Consider the following 23,019-nt stretch of genomic DNA (forward strand, 5'->3'; position numbering starts at 1 on the left):
GGTTCCAAAATGGCTGTGTCCAACTTCGGAAACGTTTAAGATTCTATATTTGTTGTGCTGAACGAACAGCACTAATATGAAGTATAATAACATAGGTGAAGTTAAATAATTTATTGGAAACCGCTGGAATTTTTGAGCAAAGTTAAGCGGTCGTAATTGTGATCCAGAATGGCGTATGGAACACCCCAAAAGCGGAATGAGAAAAATAAGTGAAAAGGGGAGGTCATCAACCAATGAATGAAAGGACTTTGAACCAATGAGATTACTAGTAGCTTGCGCGACTGAAATATTTGCCAATCATACAGATCATGTCGGGGCAAATGCTATCTTTGTACATGTTCAAGGGTGCGCGCACAGGAGAACATTTCCTGCCCTGATGCATGGTGGTCGAACCGAAGGGATTGTTGGAAATTTTAGAGGTTCGTATAAATGTGATTTTACCCAGTGTGCCTTTCTACAGCCATATCCAGTTTGGGAGACGGAAGGGGATAGCTGTGCTAGGCGTTTGCTATGAGAAATATACTCAATTAAACCATAGTTTAAATCATGTATTGTCTAAAAAAGTGTATTATTCGCTAGCCCACATGCTAATTAGCACTAGCAAATTATTTGTCCGCGCTCTTCACACTACTAACTAGTTAACGTTAGCAGTTCGTTTAAGAGGCTAATCTGTAAACTCGATTTCCCCATTGACTTTCTTTAGCTAAATAACTTTCATTTTCTCCACATTGTTAGCTAGTAGATACATAAATGACAAACTAGCTAGCTAACGTTAAATAAATTACCATAGAGTGTCGGTTAGTTAACGTTAATCGAACAAAAACTGTTCTCAGCTAACGTTTCTGTCAAATTTAGTTCGTTACCTATAGCTACCTAGGTATAGGTAACAAATATCCCATACCAATCACATTCATATTTGATACGGTAACGTTGTCTGACATAGCTAGCTGAAGCTGCACTGTTGACTTTCCTATCAAGTTCCATCCAACTTGGCAACAGCATGAACTGTTGAATCTATCTGCTGTTGTACAACATGTCAGCTGGAAGTTTGATTTTTATTAGTGTACGTATCAGATCTAGTAATGCAACAGACATTGCTACCTAATTGTATAACGTGGGTCTCGTCGCATCCATAAATGACCATTGTGCCTCAGGCTACTGCAGTGGCTGACTGCAGCCACATATACAGTGACTATAATGTGTGTGTGTTCGTCTGGACAGAGCAACAATGCTTTTGGCTCAGATTAACCGGGACTCCCAGGGCATTGCAGAGTTCCAAAATGCAGGTGGAGACACTCAGCAGGTCACTCTCTGTTTGGCAGAGGCTGTTTCGGGTAAGTTCACTTTCAATTTATTGGTGGGGATTCTGTCAAGTTTCCAGCAAAGGAAAAAGTTACTTACACATGCTGTTGTACATCTGGCGGCATTTTTTTTTCTTCTTGTGTCATTTTTGTTCAATAGACGGCGATCAGATGGACATGGACACTGTGAGTTTACAGGCTGTGACCCTTGCAGATGGCTCTACAGCTTACATACAGCATAACCCTAAAGGTAACTCAAATGTCAATCATCTCCAATCATACAGTAATGGAGAGTGGCCATAAAGATATTGGCTTGACTAACAGTGAACACTGCCCCATAAAGTAACCCCCCCCCCCCCCCCACGGTCTGACCATGTAGAAAGAGTTGATAACCTTGCTTGGCCAAGTCATGACAGATTTCTTCTTTCTATGGATTATTAGCATGATTTAGTCCATTATTTGATGAGAGCAGTCTGATTGAAGAGTGCAGTCTCCATTTCAGATGGCAAGTTCATGGATGGACAGGTCATTCAGCTGGAGGATGGATCTACTGCATATGTCCAACATGTATCAATGCCAAGAGCAGGTCTGTTTTCCTCTTAGCAATGTTAATTATTGCTGTGTTATAATGAATCATTGCTTATTTTGCTTTTTCATATTTAGCTTATTCCTGACACTATTCACTTTAAGATTAAACTGTATTGTAATGGGAAAATTATTATAGTTATCAATATTTCCCCATTTTTACTTATCAGAGGAGGCCAACAGGTGGACAGGATCCCCTTTGTGTGATGTAATTGGAGGAGATGGTCTGAGACTTGAGGATGGTCAGGCTGTGCAGCTGGAAGATGGCACAACAGCTTACATCCACACGCCAAAAGGTTTGTCTCAATCTTAAAGCTGCGACATGTAACCTTTTGGGTGACCTCACCAAATTCACATAGAAATGTCATTCTCATTGAAAGCAAGTCTAATAAGTGGTCAATCTATTATATGCGCTATTTCTATGCTTCCCGATCTTAAATTTAGTTTTTGCATCTTTTACTTTCGGTTTTGTACACATGCATCAAACAGCCGAAAATATAATAGTTTTGGTTATTGAAAATATATTTCAGAGATTTAGATGGTACAATGATTCTCTACATTGCTTGTTTTGTCACATAAACTGAAATTAAGCAAACTTAAAATAAAATAGCAACTAGGAAATGGCAGTGATTTCTGCATATTGCATATTTTTAAGATTGTTGTAAACCTTTTGTAAATGTGTTTTTACCCCATGTTTAATTTTTTTCTTCAGAAATTTGGATGGGTAAATGAAATAAAACAACTTTTTGCCATAGGGTATTAAACTTAACAAACTCCCTCACAGATACCTATGACCAGAATACCCTGCAGGCTGTTCAGCTGGAGGATGGCACCACAGCTTACATCCAGCACACAGTACAGATGCCTCAGACCAACACCATCCTGGCCATCCAGGCAGATGGAACAGTGTCAGACCTGAACGCTGATGGAACCCTCGACCAAGAGACCATCAACGTGCTAGAACAATACACCGCCAAGGTAGTTTGTTTTTGACATTGTATCTTTACAGCTCATCGACTCAGCATTATATGGAATTTTCAAATACCTTATCTGTTTGAGGTAAAATGGTCACTGGTTATTTCCCCCTTTTGTTTTCTCAGGTGGAGGCTGATGATGTCAACTCCGTACTGATGAGAGCTGAGCAAGATTGTGGTGTGCAGATGCAGGTACTATACTTCTCATGTTTATCTATGTCATATCATATTTACCAGCAGCTTACATAGGATACATATTTCTTTCAGATTGTGCTTCAAAGGCAGAGTGGTCGTAGTTCTAGGGAGCAGCCTACAGAGAAATCTTTCCGCTGTGACTATGAGGGCTGTGGGAAACTCTACACAACAGCACACCATCTGAAGGTAAATCACACTCACTCCCTGAAAATGACTTGGGTTCTTGAATGTAGAATGAGTCAGATTCAATTGGTCCAAATGACATCTGTTTATCTTGTGATTTTCTCTTTTCTGCCCTCTGCAGGTACATGAGAGGTACCACACAGGTGACCGGCCATATCTGTGTGATCACCTGGGGTGTGGAAAGAAGTTTGCTACAGGTAATAAACGACCTTCAGACTAATGCAAAGGTCATAAAACCTTTGTGATATGAAGCTGAGGTGCACTAGGCATATGTCATAGTAACCTTGTTGAAATGGCTAAGGAGATATCAGTTTCAACAATTTCTCACTCATTATCTGAACAATGTCGGTCAGTGTGACTGTGATCCATTAAATCTACAGCATGTGTTTCCAACTCAGCAAAATGTGTTTTTTTCCCCAAAAGGGTATGGCCTGAAAAGTCACATCAGGACACATACTGGTGAGAAGCCTTATCGCTGCCAGGAAGTGCACTGTGCAAAGTCGTTCAAGACGTCAGGTGACCTCCAAAAGCACATCAGAACCCACACAGGTACAAAACTTGTCCAGAGTCAGACTTATACCTAGTCTTATCCCTACATATGCAATCTACAGTGTACAACTAGTTTTTATTTTTGCCCTCGGATTTGGATTAGAAGTCATTTGATCATGCTGTTTTATAAATGATCTCATCCATGAACTTGAAGAGGTCTTGAACAAGCTCATCATCCCCTCTGTACTGTAGGAGAGAAGCCATTCATGTGCCCGTTTGAGGGGTGCGGGAGATCGTTTACTACCTCTAACATCAGGAAGGTGCACATTCGCACACACACAGGGGAGAGGCCTTACTACTGTGTAGAGCCTGGCTGTGGGCGAGCCTTTGCCAGTGCCACCAACTATAAGAACCACGTGAGGATCCACACAGGTATGTAGTTCTTCTGTTTCTTTTTGTTAAAAGTCACACAACAACATTATTCAGTCCTTTTTGTAGTGTGACCTTTTACAGTGTGATTCATGAATGGGATATATTTACAGGAGAGAAGCCTTACGTTTGCACAGTCCCAGGCTGTGACAAGCGGTTCACAGAGTACTCCAGCCTTTACAAACACCACGTTGTCCACACACCATGCAAGCCCTACAACTGCAACCACTGTGGGAAGACCTACAAGCAGATCTCCACCCTGGCCATGCACAAACGCACAGCTCATAACGTCACAGAGCCCATTGAGGAAGAGCAGGAGGCCTACTATGAACCCCCTACAGGTCAGGCTTGGAAGTCAACACCACCTTACACAGATGTATTAGTCATCAATGGATGACTTCATCTTATTTGTCTTTCCTCTCCTCTGTTTTTTGGGGAGGAGAAAAAAAAGAACCCAACCTATGTGTACGAAGGTATAACTAGTGGTGACCTAATAAACATACAGGTAACTGCCAAAACAAAGGAAACGCCAACATAGTGTCGTAATAGGACGTTGGGCCGCCAGAACCGCTTCAATGCGCCTTGGCATACAAGTGTCTGGAACTCTATTTGAGGGATGTGACACCTTTCTTCCATGAGAAATTCCATAATTTTGTTTTTTGTTGAAGGTGATAGAAAACGCTGTCTCAGGCCCACTCCAGAATCTCCCATAAGTGTTCAATTGAGTTGAGATCTGGTGGCTGAGACACACACTCTTTAAAACCCCCTATGCTCCTTGTAGATCCCTCTTTCAGATAAACTGAGATCTCTTCTTCTAGCCATGGTAGCCAAAATAATGGGTAAATGGGCATTTTAAACATTACCCTAAAAATGATGGGATGTTTTTGAATTGCTTAATTAACTCAGGAACCACACCTGTGTGGAAGAACCTGCTTTCAATATACTTTGTACTCCTAATTTGCTCAAGCGTATGCTTTATTTTGGCAGTTACCTGTAGATTACCTCTAAAGTCTGACGTATACCTCAGTGTTTAAAGGTTGACTCACGGTGAATCTCTGACTGCTGTTATGCCCTTATCAGGACTGCAACCAGAGTAATGACTTGAGTCACGAGACAATTATTGAGAAATGTCATTGTTGTTATTCCATGTGATTCAGAGGCCATCGATGATCCCTCAGTGAATTTTGCCCAGGTTGAGGAGGAGGAGTCCTGTTCGGAACAGATGACTGAGCCCATTGGTCAGCAGCATGTGCAGCTCATAACACACCCAGATGGAACCCAACAGGTTAGTTTAAAAGAAATGGTGTCTGCACATTAATTTAATAATTTCACCTGAAGTGTACCACACCCATATTTATAGCCTTAGGACAAGCATCAATTAGAGCAGTCTATACATGTAAGTTGAAAGGCGATTTTTATATATGATGTGTGTGGGTATATATACAGCATTCTGTATACATCTGGCCCTTCTATGGACACTGTGTTAACGAACCTCCAAACGAGCTTCAATGCCATACAACACTACTTCCGCGGCTTCCAACTGCTTTTAAATGCTAGTAAAACTAATTGCATGCTCTTCAACCGATTTCTGCCTGCACCCGCCCACCCGTCTAGCAGCACTACTCTGGATTGTTCTGACTTAGAATATGTGGACAACTACAAATACCTAGGTGTTTGGTTAGACTGTAAACTCTCCTTCCAGACATATTAAGCATCTAGAATCAGCTTCCTATTTCGCAACAAAGCCTGCTTCACGCATGCTGTCAAACATACCCTCGTAAAACTGACTATCCTAACGATCCTTGACTTTGGCGACGTCATTTACAAAATAGCCTCCAACGATCTACTCAGACTGCATCCAATTTGCTATCACAGTGCCATTAGTTTTGTCACCAAAGCCCCATATACAGTTGAAGTCAGAAGTTTACATACCATAGCCAAATACATTTAAATTCAGTTTTTCACAATTCCTGACATTTAATCCTAGTAAAAAATTCCCTCTCTTAGGTCTGTTAGGATCACCACTTTATTTTAAGAATGTGAAATGTCAGAATAATAGTAGAGGGAATGATTTATTTCAGCTTTTATTTCTTTCATCACATTCCCAGTGGGTCAGAAGTTTACATACACTCAATTAGTATTTGGTAGCATTGCCTTTAAATTGTTTAACTTGGGTCAAAAGTTTCAGGTAGACTTCCACAAGCTTCCCACAATAAGTTTGGTGAATTTTGGCCCATTCCTCCTGACAGAGCTGGTGTAACTGAGTCAAGTTTGTAGGCCTCTTTGCTCGCACACGCTTTTTCAGTTCTGCCCACAAATTTTCTATAGGATTGAAGTCAGGACTTTGTGATGGCCACTCCAATACCTTGACTTTGTTGTTCTTAAGCCATTTTGCCACAACTTTGGAAGAATACTTGGGGTCATTGTCTATTTGGAAGACCCATTTGCGTCCAAGCTTTAACTTCCTGACTGATGTCTTGAGATGTTGCTTCAATATATCCTCATGATGCCATCTATTTTGTGAAGTGCACCAGTCCCTCCTGCAGCAAAGCACCCCAACAACATGATGCTGCCACCTCCGGAATTTACGGTTAGGATGATGTTCTGAAGCTTGCAAGCCTCTCCCTTTTTCCTCCAAGCATAACGGTGGTCATTATGGCCAAACAGTTGTATTTTTGTTTCATCAGACCAGAAGACATTTCTCCAAAAAGTACAGTCTTTGTCCCCATGTGCACTTGCAAACCTTAGTCTGGCTTTGTTATGGTGGTTTTGGAGCGTGGCTTCTTCCTTGCTGAGCGACCTTTACGGTAATATCGATATAGGACTCGTTTTACTGTGGATATAGATACTTTTGTACCCGTTTCCTCCATCTTCACAATGTCCTTTGCTGCTGTTCTGGGATTGATTTTCACTTTTCGCACCAATGTACGTTCATCTCTAGGAGACCTCATGCGTCTCCTTCCTGAGCGGTATGGCGGCTGTGAGGTCCCATGGTGTTTATACTTGCGTACTATTCTTTGTACAGGCGAACGCGGTACCTTCAGGCATTTGGTAAATGCTTCCAAGGATGAACCAGACTTGCGGAGGTCTACAATTTTTTTTTATCTAAGGTCCTGGCTGATTTCTTTTGATTTTCCCATGATGTCAAGCAAAGAGGTACTGAGTGTGAAGGTAGGCCTTGAAATACATCCACAGGTACACCTCCAATTGACTCAAATTATGTCAATTAGCCCATCAGAAGTTTCTAAAGCCATGACATCATTTTCTGGAATTTTCCAAGCTGTTTAAAGGCAAAGTCTACTTTGTGTATGTAAACTTCTGACCCACTGGAATTGTGATACTGTGAATTATATGTGAAATAATCTGTCTGTAAACAGTTGTTGGAAAAATTACTTGTGTCATGCACAAAGTAGATGTCCTAGCCGACTTGCCAAAACTATAGTTTGTTCACAAGAAATTTGTGGAGTGGTTGAAAAATGAGTTTTAATGACTCCAACCTAAGTGTATAAAGTTACGACTTCAACTGTACTACCCACAACTGCGACCTGTATGCTCTCATTGGCTGGCCCTTACTACTACACCCACTGGCTCCAGGTCATCTATAAGTCTTTGCCAGGTAAAGCCCTGCCTTATCTCAGCTCACTGGTCACCATAGCAAAACCCACCTGTAGCACGCACTCCAGCAGGTATATTTCACTGGTCATCCCCAAAGCCAACACCTACTTTGGCCGCCTTTCCTTCCAGGTCTCTGCTGTCAATGACTGGAACGAATTGTAAAAATCACTGAAGCTGTAGTCTTATATCTCCCTCTCTAACTTTAAGCATCAGCTGTCAGAGCAGCTTACCGATCACTGTACCTGTACACAGCCCTTCTGTAAAGCACACCCAACTACCTCATCCCCATTATTTATTTGTTTGCTCTTTTGCACCCCAGTATCTCTACTTGCACATTCATCTTCTGCACATCTATCGCTCGTGTTTAATTGCTAAATTGTAATTGGTTCACCACTATGGCCTATTTATTGTCCTATGGGCTATGTACAGGCCACTATGGCCTATTTATTGCCTTACCTCCCTAATCTTACTTCATTTGCACACACTGTACATATATTTTTCTATTGTGTTATTGACTGTATGTTTGTTTATCCCATGTGTAACTCTGTTTTTGTCGCACTGCTTTGCTTTATCTTGGCCAGGTCGCAGTTGAAAATGAGAACTTATTCTCAACTGGCCTACCTGGTTAAATAAAGGTGAAATACAGAAATTATTCAGACCCCTTCAATTTTTCCACATTTTGTTACATTACAGCCTTATTCTAAAATTGATTATAGTTTTTTTTAATTTTCATTAAAATTACACACAATACCCCATAATGACAAAGCAAATACTCATTTTTAGAAAACTGAAATATACGTTTACATAAGTATTCAGACCCTTTACTCAGTACTTTGTTGAAGCACCTTTGGCAGCGATTACAGCCTCGAGTCATATGTATGATGCTACAAGCTTAGCACACCTGTATTTGGGGAGTTTCTCTCATTCTTCTCTGCAGATCCTCTCAAGCTCTGTCAGGTTGGATGAGGTGGTTGCTGCACAGCTATTTTCAGGTCTCCCCAGAGATGTTTGATCGAGCGGGTTCAAGTCGTCCGGGCTTTGGCTGGGCCACTCAAGGACATTCAGAGACTTGTCCCAAAGCCCCTCCTGAGTTGTCTTGACTGTGTTTGTTGTCCTGTTGGAAGGTGAACTTTTTGTTTTACCTTCCTTTATTTAACTAGGTAAGTCAGTTAAGAACAAATTCGTATTTACAATGACAGCCTACCCCGGCCAAACCCTAACCCAGACAACGCTGGGTCAATTGTGAGCCACCCTATGCGACTCCCAATCATAACCGGTTGTGATATAGCCTGGAAACTAACCAGGGTCTGTAATGGCGCCTCTAGCACTGAGATGCAGTGCGCCACTCGGCAGCCCTGGAGCATGTTTTCATCAAGGATCTCTGTACTTTGCTCTGTTCACCTTTGCCTCGATCCTGACGAGTCTCCCAGTACCTGCCACTGAAAAACATCCCCAAAGGATGATGCTGCCAACACCATGCTTCACCATAGGGATGGTGCCAGTTTTCCTCCAGATGTGATTTTTGGCATTCAGGTCTAAGAAATTCATCTTGATTTCATCAGACTAGAGAATCTTTCTCATGGTCTGAGAGTCCTTTAGGTGCCCATTGGCAAACTCCAAGCAGGCTGTCTTATACCTTTTAATGAGGAGTGGCTTCCGTCTGACCACTTTACCATAAAGGCCTGATTGGTGGAGTGCTGCAGAGATGGTTGTCCTTCTGGAAGGTTCTCCCATCTCCACAGAGGAACTCTGGAGCTCTTTCAGAGTGACCATCGGGTTATTGGTCACCTCCCTGACCGAGGTCCTTCTCCCCTGATTGCTCAGGAAGGGTCTTGGTGGTTCCAAACTTAATCCATTTAAGAATGATGGAGAACGCTGTGTTCTTTGGGACCTTCAATGCTGCAGAAATGTTTTGGTACCCTTCCCTAGATCTGTTTCCTGACATAATCCTGTCTCGGAGCTCTATGGACAATTCCTTCGACCTCATGTCTTGGTTTTTGCTCTGACATGCACTGTCAACTGTGGAACCTTATAAAGACAGGTGTGTGCCTTTCCAAATCATGTCCAATCAATTGAATTTTCCACAGTTGGACTCCAATCAAGTTGTCGAAACATCTCAAGGATGATCAATGGAAACATGATGCACCTGAGCTCAATTTCGAGTCTCCTAGCAAAGGGTCTGTATACTTATGTAAATAAGGTATTTCTGTTATTTTTAAAAGATGTGCAAACATTTCTAAACCCGTTTTTCGCTTTGTCATTATGGGGAATTGTGTGTAGATTGCTGAGAATAAAAATAAAAATCGATTTTAGATTAAGGCTATATATAACATAACAGTGGGGGGGGGGGGAATAAGGTGTCTGAATACTTAACAAATGCACTGTATTTATTTATTGATTGAATATTATAACCGTGTAGACATTTCAGGTAGACAAAACATATGTTGATACCAAATAGTAGTTGTCATAATAAATGAATTAGATGGCATTCACAAGAAATGGCTAAAAGGATGGAAATGTTGTTTGTGAATAAAGGTGTGTGGTGGAGCTTGTGCGGGTGCAGGCTCTTTATTTTCTACCTAGTTTTTTTGGCCTTGCACCCCACTAAAGGATGTGTGTTTGAACACACTTCACTACCCAACAGGTTAGCAAATACTAAACTAGAATAAGCATATTCATTATATTTCTATGTTACCTCTCTTAATTAATGTCTCAACAACTCCATTTATCCCCCTACATCTTCACACCTCTTTACCCTCTTTACACTGAGGATGTTTTACATGCACACTAATAATTAAATATGAGACTGATTATGACAGAGGGCCAAGTATGGCATTAGTTGTGTAAACCCCTACCTATGCTTATCTTAATCAGTGTATGGTCATAATCGAACTAAGCGATTAAAACACCTGGTTTTCTGAGTAATCTTTCCAATTATAAGGACATGTAAAAGTTCAATCGGCGTTCCAGCAGTGTATTTGGTCTGCACATGTGCCAGTACTGCAAGCCTCCCTCTTATGCGCGAGTGAAGTGAGATTGGAAAAACTGAAAGTATGCATCTTAAATAGTTGTCACATACAAATGTTATACATTAAGTGTACACAACATTAAGAACACCTTCCTAATATTGAGTTTCAACCCCCACCCCCCCTTACCCTCAGAACAGCCTCAATTCATCTGGCATGGACTGTACAAGGTGTCGAAAGCGTTCCACAAGGATACTGGCCCATGTTGACTCCAATGCATCCCACAGAAGACCGCTTTGTTTAGCTATACAATATTTCATTGAGGGCAAATGGTAAGTCATAAGTTAGTGTATGATAAAATGTTACATGCTTTTCATTCCCAGGTCAGTATCTCCCAGGCTGACATGCAGGCATTGGGAAACACAATTACCATGGTAACCAGTGATGGCACCACCTTCACGGTTCCTTCCCATGAAATGCTTAATGCAGATGGTACACATTCAGTCACCATGGTAGCAGCAGATGGTACAGAAGAGCAGGTGAGTTTTACTAAAACTTTACCACCATGATCTGAAATACCCAAATGTGTCCCTGTCTTTAGTTCTGTTTGATACATTAACAGTGACAACTAGAATGATGACTAGTGATTCTATTTCTATCAACGCACCCACAGCAAACACCAATAGAACTGTCTACTTTCCACTTAATGGGCAAAACCCCCTTTCAGACTTACTAATCATTGTCATTTGTGATGCGTTTTGGACTTTAGGTCTTAATACATGTTGGACCTCTTCCCCCCCCCCCCCAGGTGGCCATTGATTTGGCCTCCTTTCAGGGCATACAGACAGAGGAGGGGGTTCACCCTGTCACTCTGTTAGCCACCTCAAACGGCACACAGATCGCTGTCCAGGTAGGGGACTCCCTCTGACACAAAACACCAAGTATTGCAACATACAAGCAGGCCACACAATATATTCCCATTGGATGCTGAGAAGCATAACGAGATCAAATGACACTGCAGTAGCTTTAACAAACAGCTGTTTGTTAGCCTAACTCACAGCCTTACAAAAGAAGTACAGTTCAGTATGTTGTAGTCACTGAGCTGGCCTACAGCAGTGTGAATCTGAGATTAGGCCTCTTTTTGTATTGACCATCACTAAGTGTCCTATTCAGTCTTGAGGTACACGTGTTTTAGAAACTCTGCACCTCTCCTGTCTATTCCAGACAAATCCCTTGCTAAATAGAAACAAAAACATTCAGTGTGTTGGTATTTATTTATTTTCAACGATCACATCAGTCCTTCCATTGTGATGTTAATACAAGGTGTTTTAAGTAAATAAGGTTAGTCTTGACTCATCCTTGTAGACTTCATCCGTCAGTCTGCTATGTAGGTTTGCTTCCCTTTGACACCTACATGACGCCTTTGACGCCTTCTGTTTACTGCAATGGGAGGAGACTTAATTTTTAAACTAAACTAAAGTATCTAATGTGGTGGTTCATTTCTTTACTATCAAATGAGGAGAGACAAACTTAGCACACAAGTCAGAGTTATACTTAAAATAAATCTTTATTCACTAAAGTGAATAATATTTAATAATAAGGGAGCAGGTCAATACAACACACACGTACAGTGGGGAGAACAAGTATTTAATACACTGCCGATTTTTGCAGGTTTTCCTACTTACAAAGCATGTAGAGGTCTGTAATTTTTATCATAGGTACACTTCAACTGTGAGACGGAATCTAAAACAAAAATCCAGAAAATCACATTGTATGATTTTTAAGTAATTAATTTGCATTTTATTGCATGACATAAGTATTTGATCACCTACCAACCAGTAATAATTCCAGCTCTCACAGACCTGTTAGTTTTTCTTTAAGAATCCCTCCTGTTCTCCACTCATTACCTGTATTAAAATACACCTGTCCACACACTCAATCAAACAGACTCCAACCTCTCCACAATGGCTAAGACCAGAGAGCTGTGTAAGGACATCAGGGATAAAATTGTAGACCTGCACAAGGCTGGGATGGGCTACAGGACAATGGCAAGCAGCTTGGTGAGAAGGCAACAACTGTTGGCGCAATTATTAGAAAATGGAAGAAGTTCAAGATGACGGTCAATCACCCTCGGTCTGGGGCTCCATGCAAGATCTCACCTCGTGGGGCATCAATGATCATGAGGAAGGTGAGGGATCAGCGCAGAACTACACGGCAGGACCTGGTCAATGACCTGAAGAGAGCTGGGACCACAGTCTCAAAGAAAATCATTAGTAACACACTACGCCGTCATGGATTAAAATCCTGCAGCGCACGCAAGGTCCCCCTGCTCAAGCCAGCGCATGTCCAAGCCCGTCTGAAGTTTGCCAATGACCATCTGGATGATCCAGAGGAGTAGGAGAAGGTCATGTGGTCTGATGAGACTAAAATAGAGCTTTTTGGTCTAAACTCCACTCGCCGTGTTTGGAGGAAGAAGGATGAGTACAACCCCGAGAACACCATCCCAACTGTGAAGCATGGAGGTGGAAACATCATTCTTTGGGGATGCTTTTCTGCAAAGGGCACAGGACGACTGCACCGTATTGAGGGGAGGCTGGATGGGGCCATGTATCGTGAGATCTGGCCAACAACCTCTTTCCTCAGTAAGAGCTTTGAAGATGGGTCGTGGCTGGGGCTTCCAGCATGACAACGACCCAAAACACACAGCCAGGGCAACTAAGGAGTGGCTCCATAAGAAGCATCTCAAGGTCCTGGAGTGGCCTAGTCAGTCTCCAGACCTGAACCCAATAGAACATCTTTGGAGGGAGCTGAAAGTCCGTATTGCCCAGCGACAGCCCCGAAACCTGAAGGATCTGGACATGGTCTGTATGGAGGAGTGGGCCAAAATCCCTGCTGCAGTGTGTGCAAACCTGGTCAAGAACTACAGGAAACGTATGATCTCTGTAATTGCAAAGGTTTCTGTACCAAATATTAAGTTCTGCTTTTCTGATGTATCAAATACTTATGTCATGCAATACAATGCAAATTAATTACTTAAAAATCATACAATGTGATTTTCTGGATTTTTGTTTTAGATTCCGTCTCTCACAGTTGAAGTGTACCTATGATAAAAATGACAGACCTCTACATGCTTTGTAAGTAGGAAACACTGCCAATTTTGCAGGTTATCAAATACTTGTTCTCCCCACTGTGTGTGTGTGTGTGAATCGATTGAGTGCTCTACGATAATGATGGCTGGTCGACAAATTTGTTGAGAGCCCCGAGACATAAGTACAAATGTATTTTATAGCCAAGATACACCCCTTTCAGTCTACATGACAAACAACATATGTGTGGAATGGGTCACGAGGTAAAGATTTGTATGAAAGATACTGTCTGCTGTGAATTCTAAGTATCTGCTGTAAAAACAGTTATCTTTGTGTAGAGACCAAGATCTTGCCCTGGGGTCATCTCTCCCTGGTTCCATATAGAACAAAACATTAACTCATTAATTGTGGTCTCTTCAGGTTTTATCACCCAAAATACATCGTAAATCTCCTGTCAGTTATCTCCCAGAGGCCCACTTTCAGTTCACACAGACAATAGTTATAAGAACCCTCTATTCTGTTGCATAAAAAAACATTTGATACAATAAAAGTATTTTGCTCTCACACTAATGACGAGATTTTGTATTATGTTACTTACACCTGATCAGACCATCAATTTTGCATAAATAATATTGTTTTCTCAGTGTGTGATTTCAAACTTTCTGTTTCCTAGCTCAGTGAACAACCTTCACTCGAAGAAGCCATCAGGATAGCATCAAGAATACAACAAGGAGAGATGGGATTGGATGATTAGATAAGATAAGCCTTTCAATTTCTATTGAAATATTTGATATGACGAGAACAACTGATCTATACAGATTCTACAGTTTTCTGACTTAAGGGTATTGTTCTTAAATCAAACATGGAATTCTTTATTAAGATTTGTAAATAGACATTTTGATATGGCTGCACCAAGAGTCTGTAATGCTGAAACATCCATTACTTTGTTGAGTAAGATGTGTGTTGCTGCATGAATGAGATTAAGAAATGTAAGGTGTGTTTGGACTTTTGGTACCATTTTTCCATGTGTGAATATTGTATTCTGTGTAAATACAGTAAATAGCCAATGTTTTGAATCCAGCATATATTTTAACTTTGAATGTGTACAAATAATGGATACACATTGGTTGTTAAATAAAGCAGTACAATTCTATATATTTGCACTAATTGTTTTTGTGATAATGTTGTAGATGTATCATCTGCAATCTACATGATTACTATTGAAACAGGATATTGTTTAGTATTTTATTGAATTTATTTGTATGTGTAAGACCCAGTGTGATATTTGTTGATAGTAAGTGCTTAAAATGTCTACCACATCTTTACGTCAACTCATACTATTATATGAGCAGTTAGACAATTCTTATCAATTTAAGATTTTGGAGCATATTTGCTTTTTGTGTAAATAATTGAATGATATACCAAGAAGCAATTTCAGAAATGATCAATGTATATTGTGAATGCTATAAGATTAGCTGAGGTTATAAAATGGCGCTGGAAGAAATGGCAGCAGTTTTACGGGCACCCAGCCGATTGTGCTATTATGTGGTTTTTTTTTGCGTTATTTCTAACTTATTTTGTACAGAATGTTTCTGCAACTGTATCTTACAGCAAAAAAGAGCTTCTGGATATCTCGGTCTGATACCAGGACCGAGATCACTCACCTCGGATTAGAAGATTTTTTTTCTACAACAAACACCCCACAGGACCGCCATCTCCGTTATTTGCAAGAGAAAGCGACGCAGGAACAGAGGACAAAGAGCCGGATGCCTGGTCAGGACCCGGAGAAGGCGACTGGGAAAGCTGCCGTTACCGTCAATACTACTCGCCAACGTGCAATCATTGCACAATACATTAGACGAGGTACGATCACGAATATCCTACCAACAGGACATCAAAAACTGTAATATCCTATGTTTCACAGAATCGTGGCTGAATGAAGACATGGATATTCAGCTAGCGGGATAAACGCTGCACCGGCAAGATAGAACAGGGGTCTGTGCATATTTGTAAACAACAGCTGGTGCACGAAATCTAAGGAAGTCTCTAGATTTTGCTCGCCTGAAGTAGAGTATATTGTGATAAATTGCAGGCCACACTACTTGCCTAGAGAGTTTTCAGCTATACTTTTTGTGGCTGTCTATTTACTACCACAGACAGATGCTGTCACTAAGACCGCACTCCGTCAGCTGTATAAGGAAATAAGCAAACAGGAAACCACTCACCCAGAGGCGGTGCTCCTAGTGGCCGGAGACTTTAATGCAGGGAAATTTAAATCAGTTCTACCAAGTTTCTATCAACATGTTAAATGTGCAACCAGGCAGAAAATAATTCTAGATCACCTGTACTCCACACACAGAGGTGTGTACAAAGCTCTCTCTCGCCCTCCATTTGGTAAATCCAACCACAACTCTATCCTCCTGATTCCTGCTTACAAGCAACAATTAAAGCAGGAAGCAACAGTGACTCGGTCTATCAAAAAGTGACTGTACGTACATACCCCAACCAGAAGCAATGGATTACAAGCAACATTCGCACTGAGCTAAACAGTAGAGCTGCCACTTTCAAGGTGCGGGACTCTAACCCGGAAGCTTCCAAGAAATCTTGCTATGCCCTGCGACGAACCATCTAACAGACAAAGCATCAATACAGGGCTAAGATTGAATCATACTACACCCGCTCCAACGCTCGTCTTATGTGGCAGGGCTTGCAAACTATTACAGACTACAAAGGGAAGCACAGCTGCGAGCTGCCCGGTGACACAAGCCTACCAGACGAGCTAAATCACTTCTATGCTCGCTTCGAGGCAAGCAACACTGAGGCATGCATGAGAGCATCAGCTGTTCCTGATGACTGTGTGATCACACACTCCGTAGCCAACGTGAGTAAGACCTTTTAAACTGGTCAACATACACAAGGCTGCGTGGCCAGACGGATTACCAGGATGTGTGCTCCAGGCATGTGCTGACAAACTGGCAGGTGTCTTCACTGACATTTTCAACATGTCCCTGAATGAGTCTGTAATACCAACATGTTTCAAGCAGACCACCATAGTCCCTGTGCCCACGATCACAAAGGCAACCTGCCTAAATGACTACAGACCCGTAGCACTCACGTCCGTAGCCATGAAGTGCTTTGAAAGGTTGGTTATGGCTCACAACATCGTTATCCCAGAAACCCTAGACCCACTCCAATTTGTATACCGCCCAAACAGATCCACAGATGATGCAATCTCTATTGCACTCCACACTGCCCTTTGCCACCTGGACAAAAGGAACACTTATGTGAGAATGCTATTAATTGACTACAGCTCAGCATTCAACACCATAGTACCCTCAAAGCTCATCACTAAGCTAAGGATCCTGGGACTAAACACCTCCCTCTGCAACTGGATCCTGGACTTCCTGACGGGCCACCCCCAGGTAATGAGGGTAGGTAGCAACACATCTGCCATGCTGATCCTCAACACTGGAGCTCCACAGGGGTGTGTGCTCAGTCCCCTCCTGTACTCCCTGTTCACCCACGACTGCATGGCCAGGCACGACTCCAACACCATAAAGTTTGCAGACAACACAAAAGTGGTAGGCCTGATCAGACAACAACGAGACAACCTATTGGGAGGAGGTCAGAGACCTGGCTGTGTGGTGCCAGAATAATAACCTATCCCTCAACGTAACCAAGACTAAGGAGATGATTGTGGACTACAGGAAAAGGAAGACCGAGCACGCCCCCATTCTTATCGACGGGGCTGTAATGGAACAGGTTGAGAGCTTCAAGTTCCTCGGTGTCCACATCAACAACAAACTAGAATGGTCCAAACACACCAAGACGGTCGTAAAGAGTTCACGACATAGCCTATTCCCCCTCAGGAAACTAAAAAGATTTTGCATGGGTCCTGAGATCCTCAAAAGGTTCTACAGCTGCAACATCGAGAACATGCTGACTGGTTGCATCACTGCCTGGTACGGCAATTGCTTGGCGTACGGCCCAGTACGGCAATTGCTCGGCGTACGGCCCAGAACATCACTGGGGCTAAGCTGCCTGCCATCCAGGACCTCTTCACCAGGCGGTGTCAGTGGAAGGCCCTAAAAATTGTCAAAGACCCCAGCCACCCCAGTCATAGAATGTTCTCTCGCCCCCCAAAGCCTCTTTTTACGCTGCTGCTACTCTCTGTTTATCATATATGCATAGTCACTTTAACTATACAGTGGGGCAAAAAAGTATTTGGTCAGCCACCAATTGTGCAAGTTCTCCCACTTAAGATGAGGCCTGTAATTTTCATCATAGGTACACTTCAACTATGACAGACAAAAGGAGAAAAAAAATCCAGAAAATCACATTGTAGGATTTTTTTATGAATTTATTTGCAAATTATGGTGGAAAATAAGTATTTGGTCACCTACAAACAAGCAAGATTTCTGGCTCTCACAGACCTGTAACTTCTTCGTATGCCTTATGACTAACGAGACATGGTGTGATGAAAGAAACATACAGGAACTCAAATCCTTCTGTTCACCTGATTTTAGAATTCCTCACAATCAAATGTAGACCGCATTATCTACCAAGAGAATTCTCTTCGATTATAATCACAGCCGTATATATATCCCCCCCAAGCAGATGGCTCTGAACGAACTTTATTTGACTATTTGCAAACTGGAATCCATTCATCCGGAGGCTGCATTCATTGTTGCTGGGGATTTTAACAAGGCTAATCTGAAAACAAGACTCCCAAAATTTTATCAGCATATCGATTGCGCAACCAGGGGTGGAAAAACCTTGGATCATTGTTACTCTAACTTCCGCGACGCATATAAGGCCCTGCCCCGCCCTCCTTTCGGAAAAGCTGACCACGACTCCATTTTGTTGATCCCTGCCTACAGACAGAAACTAAAACAAGAGGCTCCCACGCTGAGGTCTGTCCAACGCTGGTCCAACCAAGCTGACTCCACACTCCAAGACTGCTTCCATCACGTGGACTGGGACATGTTTCGTATTGCGTCAGATAACAATATTGACGAATACGCTGATTCGGTGTGCGAGTTCATTAGAACGTGCGTTGAAGATGTTGTTTCCATAGCAACGATTAAAACATTCCCTAACCAGAAACCGTGGATTGATGGCAGCATTCGCGTGAAACTGAAATCGCGAACCACTGCTTTTAATCAGGGCAAGGTGACTGGTAACATGACCGAATACAAACAGTGCAGCTATTCCCTCCGCAAGGCTATCAAACAAGCTAAGCGTCAGTACAGAGACAAAGTAGAATCTCAATTCAACGGCTCAGACACGAGGCATGTGGCAGGGTCTACAGTCAATCACGGACTACAAGAAGAAATCCAGCCCAGTCACGGACCAGGATGTCCTGCTCCCAGGCAGACTAAATAACTTTTTTGCCCGCTTTGAGGACAATACAGTGCCACTGACACGGCCTGCAACGAAAACATGCAGACTCTCCTTCACTGCAGCCGAGGTGAGTAAGACATTTAAACGTGTTAACCCTCGCAAGGCTGCAGGCCCAGACAGCATCCCCAGCCGCGCCCTCAGAGCATGCGCAGACCAGCTGGCCGGTGTGTTTACGGACATATTCAATCAATCCCTATACCAGTCTGCTGTTCCCACATGCTTCAAGAGGGCCACCATTGTTCCTGTTCCCAAGAAAGCTAAGGTAACTGAGCTAAACGACTACCGCCCCGTAGCACTCACTTCCGTCATCATGAAGTGCTTTGAGAGACTAGTCAAGGACCATATCACCTCCACCCTACCCGACACCCTAGACCCACTCCAATTTGCTTACTGCCCAAATAGGTCCACAGACGATGCAATCTCAAGAAACACTGCACACTGCTCTAACCCATCTGGACAAGAGGAATACCTATGTGAGAATGCTGTTCGACTACAGCTCGGCATTCAACACCATAGTACCCTCCAAGCTCGTCATCAAGCTCGAGACCCTGGGTCTCGACCCCGCCCTGTGCAACTGGGTACTGGACTTCCTGACGGGCCGCCCCCAGGTGGTGAGGGTAGGCAACATCTCCACCCCGCTGATCCTCAACACTGGGGCCCCACAAGGGTGCGTTCTGAGCCCTCTCCTGTACTCCCTGTTCACCCACGACTGCGTGGCCACGCACGCCTCCAACTCAATCATCAAGTTTGCGGACGACACAACAGTTGTAGGCTTGATTACCAACAACGACGAGACGGCCTACAGGGAGGAGGTGAGGGCCCTCGGAGTGTGGTGTCAGGAAAATAAACCTCTCACTCAATGTCAACAAAACTAAGGAGATGATTGTGGACTTCAGGAAACAGCAGAGGGAACACCCCCCTATCCACATCGATGGAACAGTAGTGGAGAGGGTAGCAAGTTTTAAGTTCCTCGGCATACACATCACAGACAAACTGAATTGGTCCACTCACACAGACAGCATCGTGAAGAAGGCGCAGCAGCGCCTCTTCAACCTCAGGAGGCTGAAGAAATTTGGTTTGTCACCAAAAGCACTCACAAACTTCTACAGATGCACAATCGAGAGCATCCTGGCGGGCTGTATCACCGCCTGGTACGGCAACTGCTCCGCCCACAACCGTAAGGCTCTCCAGAGGGTAGTGAGGTCTGCACAACGCATCACTGGGGGCAAACTACCTGCCCTCCAGGACACCTACACCACCCGATGTTACAGGAAGGCCATAAAGATCATCAAGGACATCAACCACCCGAGCCACTGCCTGTTCACCCCGCTATCATCCAGAAGGCGAGGTCAGTACAGGTGCATCAAAGCTGGGACCGAGAGACAGAAGCTGTTTTTCAATCTCAAGGCAATCAGACTGTTAAACAGCCACCACTAACATTGAGTGGCTGCTGCCAACACACTGACACTAACTCAACTCCAGCCACTTTAATAATGGGAATTGATGGGAAATTATGTAAATATATCACTAGCCACTTTTAACAATGCTACCTTGAATAATGTAGGGTAAGTAACATTATTTATCTCATATGCATACGTATATACTGTACTCTATATCATTGACTGCATCTATATAATACATGTATCACTAGCCACTTTAACTATGCCACTTTGTTTACATACTCACCTCATGTACAGTGCCTTGCGAAAGTATTCGGCCCCCTTGAACTTTGCGACCTTTTGCCACATTTCAGGCTTCAAACATAAAGATATAAAACTGTATTTTTTTGTGAAGAATCAACAACAAGTGGGACACAATCATGAAGTGGAACGACATTTATTGGATATTTCAAACTTTTTTAACAAATCAAAAATTGAAAAATTGGGCGTGCAAAATTATTCAGCCCCCTTAAGTTAATACTTTGTAGCGCCACCTTTTGCTGCGGTTACAGCTGTAAGTCGCTTGGGGGTATGTCTCTATCAGTTTTGCACATCGAGAGACTGAAATTTTTTCCCATTCCTCCTTGCAAAACAGCTCGAGCTCAGTGAGGTTGGATGGAGAGCATTTGTGAACAGCAGTTTTCAGTTCTTTCCACAGATTCTCGATTGGATTCAGGTCTGGACTTTGACTTGGCCATTCTAACACCTGGATATGTTTATTTTTGAACCATTCCATTGTAGATTTTGCTTTATGTTTTGGATCATTGTCTTGTTGGAAGACAAATCTCCGTCCCAGTCTCAGGTCTTTTGCAGACTCCATCAGGTTCTTCCAGAATGGTCCTGTATTTGGCTCCATCCATCTTCCCATCAATTTTAACCATCTTCCCTGTCCCTGCTGAAGAAAAGCAGGCCCAAACCATGATGCTGCCACCACCATGTTTGACATTGGGGATGGTGTGTTCAGCTGTGTTGCTTTTACGCCAAACATAACGTTTTGCATTGTTGCCAAAAAGTTCAATTTTGGTTTCATCTGACCAGAGCACCTTCTTCCACATGTTTGGTGTGTCTCCCAGGTGTCTTGTGGCAAACTTTAAACAACACTTTTTATGGATATCTTTAAGAAATGGCTTTCTTCTTGCCACTCTTCCATAAAGGCCAGATTTGTGCAATATACGACTGATTGTTGTCCTATGGACAGAGTCTCCCACCTCAGCTGTAGATCTCTGCAGTTCATCCAGAGTGATCATGGGCCTCTTGGCTGCATCTCTGATCAGTCTTCTCCTTGTATGAGCTGAAAGTTTAGAGGGACGGCCAGGTCTTGGTAGATTTGCAGTGGTCTGATACTCCTTCCATTTCAATATTATCACTTGCACAGTGCTCCTTGGGATGTTTAAAGCTTGGGAAATCTTTTTCTATCCAAATCCGGCTTTAAACTTCTTCACAACAGTATCTCGGACCTGCCTGGTGTGTTCCTTGTTCTTCATGATGCTCTCTGCGCTTTTAACGGACCTCAGACTATCACAGTGCAGGTGCATTTATACAGAGACTTGATTACACACAGGTGGATTGAATTTATCATCATTAGTCATTTAGGTCAACATTGGATCATTCAGAGATCCTCACTGAACTTCTGGAGAGAGTTTGCTGCACTGAAAGTAAAGGGGCTGAATAATTTTGCACGCCCAATTTTTCAGTTTTTGATTTGTTAAAAAAGTTTGAAATATCCAATAAATGTCATTCCACTTCATGATTGTGTCCCACTTGTTGTTGATTCTTCACAAACAAATACAGTTTTATATCTTTGTTTGAAGCCTGAAATGTGGCAAAAGGTTGCAAAGTTCAAGGGGGCCGAATACTTTCGCAAGGCACTGTATATACTGTACTCGATACCATCTACTGTATCCTGCCTATGCTGCTCTGTACCATCACTCATTCAAATATCCTTATGTACATATTCTTTATCCCCTTACACTGTGTATAAGACAGTAGTTTTGGAATTGTTAGTTAGATTACTTGTTGGTTATTACTGCATTGTCTGAACTAGAAGCACAAGCATTTCGCTACACTCGCATTAACATCTGCTAACCATGTGTATGTGACAAATAAAATTTGATTTTAAGAGGCTCCTCTGTCGTCCACTCGTTACCTGTATTAATGGCACCTGTTTGAACTTGTTATCAGTATAAAAGACACCTGTCCACAACCTCACAGTCACACTCCAAACTCCACTATGGCCAAGACCAGAGAGCTGTCAAAGGACACCAGAAACAAAATTGTAGACCTGCACCAGGCTGGGAAGACTGAATCTGCAATAGGTAAGCAGCTTGGTTTGAAGAAATCAACTGTGGGAGCAA

The 23,019-nt window shown here is 42.6% G+C and overlaps 1 protein-coding gene across 4 annotated transcripts; it reads left to right on the plus strand.

The window, feature by feature from the left end:
- The first annotated feature begins 61 nt into the window (after positions 1 to 61).
- LOC110526565 (zinc finger protein 143) lies at positions 62 to 14,976 on the plus strand. 4 transcript variants are annotated; one of them, XM_021607637.2, is made up of 16 exons: positions 62 to 419; positions 1,222 to 1,334; positions 1,462 to 1,551; positions 1,792 to 1,887; positions 2,057 to 2,182; positions 2,671 to 2,864; positions 2,987 to 3,052; positions 3,128 to 3,241; positions 3,360 to 3,435; positions 3,662 to 3,787; positions 3,980 to 4,159; positions 4,270 to 4,497; positions 5,314 to 5,441; positions 11,121 to 11,276; positions 11,546 to 11,647; positions 14,497 to 14,976. In XM_021607637.2, exons 2-16 carry the CDS (start codon positions 1,229 to 1,231, stop codon positions 14,575 to 14,577), a joined length of 1,869 nt encoding a protein of 622 aa, XP_021463312.2. In that variant the 5' UTR covers positions 62 to 419; positions 1,222 to 1,228; the 3' UTR covers positions 14,578 to 14,976. The 4 variants fall into 4 exon arrangements, with proteins under 4 accessions (XP_021463312.2, XP_021463314.2, XP_021463315.2 ...); XM_021607639.2 differs by having other exon boundaries at positions 1,804 to 1,887; positions 14,497 to 14,965; XM_021607640.2 differs by lacking the exon at positions 62 to 419 and adding an exon at positions 453 to 1,063 and having other exon boundaries at positions 1,804 to 1,887; positions 14,497 to 14,965.
- The last annotated feature ends 8,043 nt before the right edge of the window (positions 14,977 to 23,019 follow it).

Source organism: Oncorhynchus mykiss, chromosome 6, assembly GCF_013265735.2.
Source record: "Oncorhynchus mykiss isolate Arlee chromosome 6, USDA_OmykA_1.1, whole genome shotgun sequence".
Taxonomy (NCBI): domain Eukaryota; kingdom Metazoa; phylum Chordata; class Actinopteri; order Salmoniformes; family Salmonidae; genus Oncorhynchus; species Oncorhynchus mykiss.

What these genes read in the sequence shown, in the direction of transcription:
- LOC110526565 (XM_021607637.2), top strand. Translation starts at nt 1,229, where the DNA reads ATGCTTTTGGCTCAGATTAACCGGGACTCCCAGGGCATTGCAGAGTTC. An exon ending in TGGAAAGAAGTTTGCTACAG is followed by an intron (nt 3,436 to 3,661) that starts GTAATAAACGAC and finishes TTTCCCCAAAAG; the next exon opens with GGTATGGCCTGAAAAGTCAC. An exon ending in GCACACAGATCGCTGTCCAG is followed by an intron (nt 11,648 to 14,496) that starts GTAGGGGACTCC and finishes TCTGTTTCCTAG; the next exon opens with CTCAGTGAACAACCTTCACT.